This window comes from Acomys russatus, chromosome 2 (assembly GCF_903995435.1).
Source record: "Acomys russatus chromosome 2, mAcoRus1.1, whole genome shotgun sequence".
In the NCBI taxonomy this organism is placed as follows: Eukaryota; Metazoa; Chordata; class Mammalia; order Rodentia; family Muridae; genus Acomys; species Acomys russatus.
In genome coordinates, this window is record NC_067138.1 from 93131170 (window position 1) to 93132651 (window position 1482).

The window sequence follows — 1482 nt, forward strand, 5'->3', positions numbered from 1 at the left end:
CTATGGAGCAGAGTCTCTGCTGAGCTCTGAACACCAGAGCTCCAGATGGGGTTATGGTGGGAGGAGGACCAAAGACGTTGCATGGGTCTACACCAAATCCATGATACAAGACTTGGAAACTGTTTGGGGCAGGGGCGGGGGATGTACCAAATGGGTAAATGCCTCTGAAAAAACCAAACCAAACCAAACCCTTGAATTGCCTCAACCAAACACTGTCAGCTGTTACTTCCGATCTGCTGGGAATGATTCTTAGACACTGCAGCCCTTTGTGACTACACTGAGAAGAGAAACGCTCTAAGGAGCTCTGTCTCTGTGTTCCCACCAGGTGGCAACCCCACTGAGCACCTCTGCTGGATGGTGTTTCCCGGCTCAGCTCTCTTGGCAAGACTTCCCAACTGAGGGCGAGCCCTTGGGATTAAAGCAAGTCAAATGACAATCACGGCTGAGGTTGCCCTTGTTCTCCTGATGATAATGGGCCATGCATTGGAACAGGAGAGGCTCAGTTTATATAATTTTGCTGTCCTAGAAAAGCACTAATTTGGTTCTTAATTCATATCATCTACTTGCATGCTAGGGCATTACAAAAAAACAAACCAAACCAAACCAAAACAGCCTAACCCTCATCAGCTCCCCCATGGTTGCCACGCAGTCTGAGTTTTACCTCTGTCTTGCAGAATCCCATGGGTCACAGAGCACCCCAGGGGGATGAGCAGATGGGTTCCTTTTTGGCTTGTGAGAGTATTTTAGAGGTTCTAACTGGGGCTCCTACAGACTCCTTCTACCAAGCCATATTCTCTGCAAACCATCTCACTGAACTTCCTACATCCGAAGCAGTCTGGAGATGACAGCAAAGAGCGCTTTGCCTACTGATTCTGTTAAATCACCTTTTGCATTTGAGGGGCAAAGCACAAACTGAAGGTCGAAGGTCGAAGGTTGATGCCCCTCTTGAAATAGGTACTATAAATATGCTATAGCTATCCCTGAAAAGATACATTTGCACTTAAATATATATGTTTTTATATATAATTTTTCTTTGTTTGTGTACAGTTATGTATTAATCTATAAGTATTGGAGGAGAGGTATAGTACAGAAACAGGCAGGATTTGTATGCTCATGTGTATATATTTATAATATTTATATGTACGTATAGCCTCTGTCCTCTTTTGCGTCATCACAATGAACGTACCGCTGACCAGCGAGGAGTACCTGTCAGTGGCGATGGAGAGACGGTTTTCGTTGTCTCTTACATGGAGTCATTTCAGCAGGCAAGGGTGACGTGCCTGTGAAGTGAATGGCCCCACGAGAATCCATCCTCCCTCCAACCCTCCAAGGAGGGACACTTGCCTCCCAGGGCTGTGCACAAGCTGTCTCTTCTCAAGACTGCAAGGAGCCTGGAGCCCAGAGCCGGGAGTGACCATCCATGCTGTTTAAGATATATATGGCTTTTCCATCAGATGGAGACAGGGCACTCCAGGACTCTGT

The 1482-nt window shown here is 46.6% G+C and overlaps 1 protein-coding gene across 2 annotated transcripts in view; it reads right to left on the reverse strand.

Moving 5' to 3' along the window:
• Window positions 1–597: 597 nt before the first annotated feature.
• Window positions 598–1482, reverse strand: part of Slc24a2 (solute carrier family 24 member 2) — a 237510-nt gene continuing 236625 nt past the window's right edge. For both annotated transcript variants that reach the window (XM_051164027.1, XM_051164026.1), the window contains one exon: window positions 598–1482. This exon is cut by the window's right edge and continues 218 nt beyond it. In XM_051164027.1, the coding sequence (XP_051019984.1) occupies window positions 1451–1482 (32 nt within the window). In that variant the 3' untranslated portion in view covers window positions 598–1450.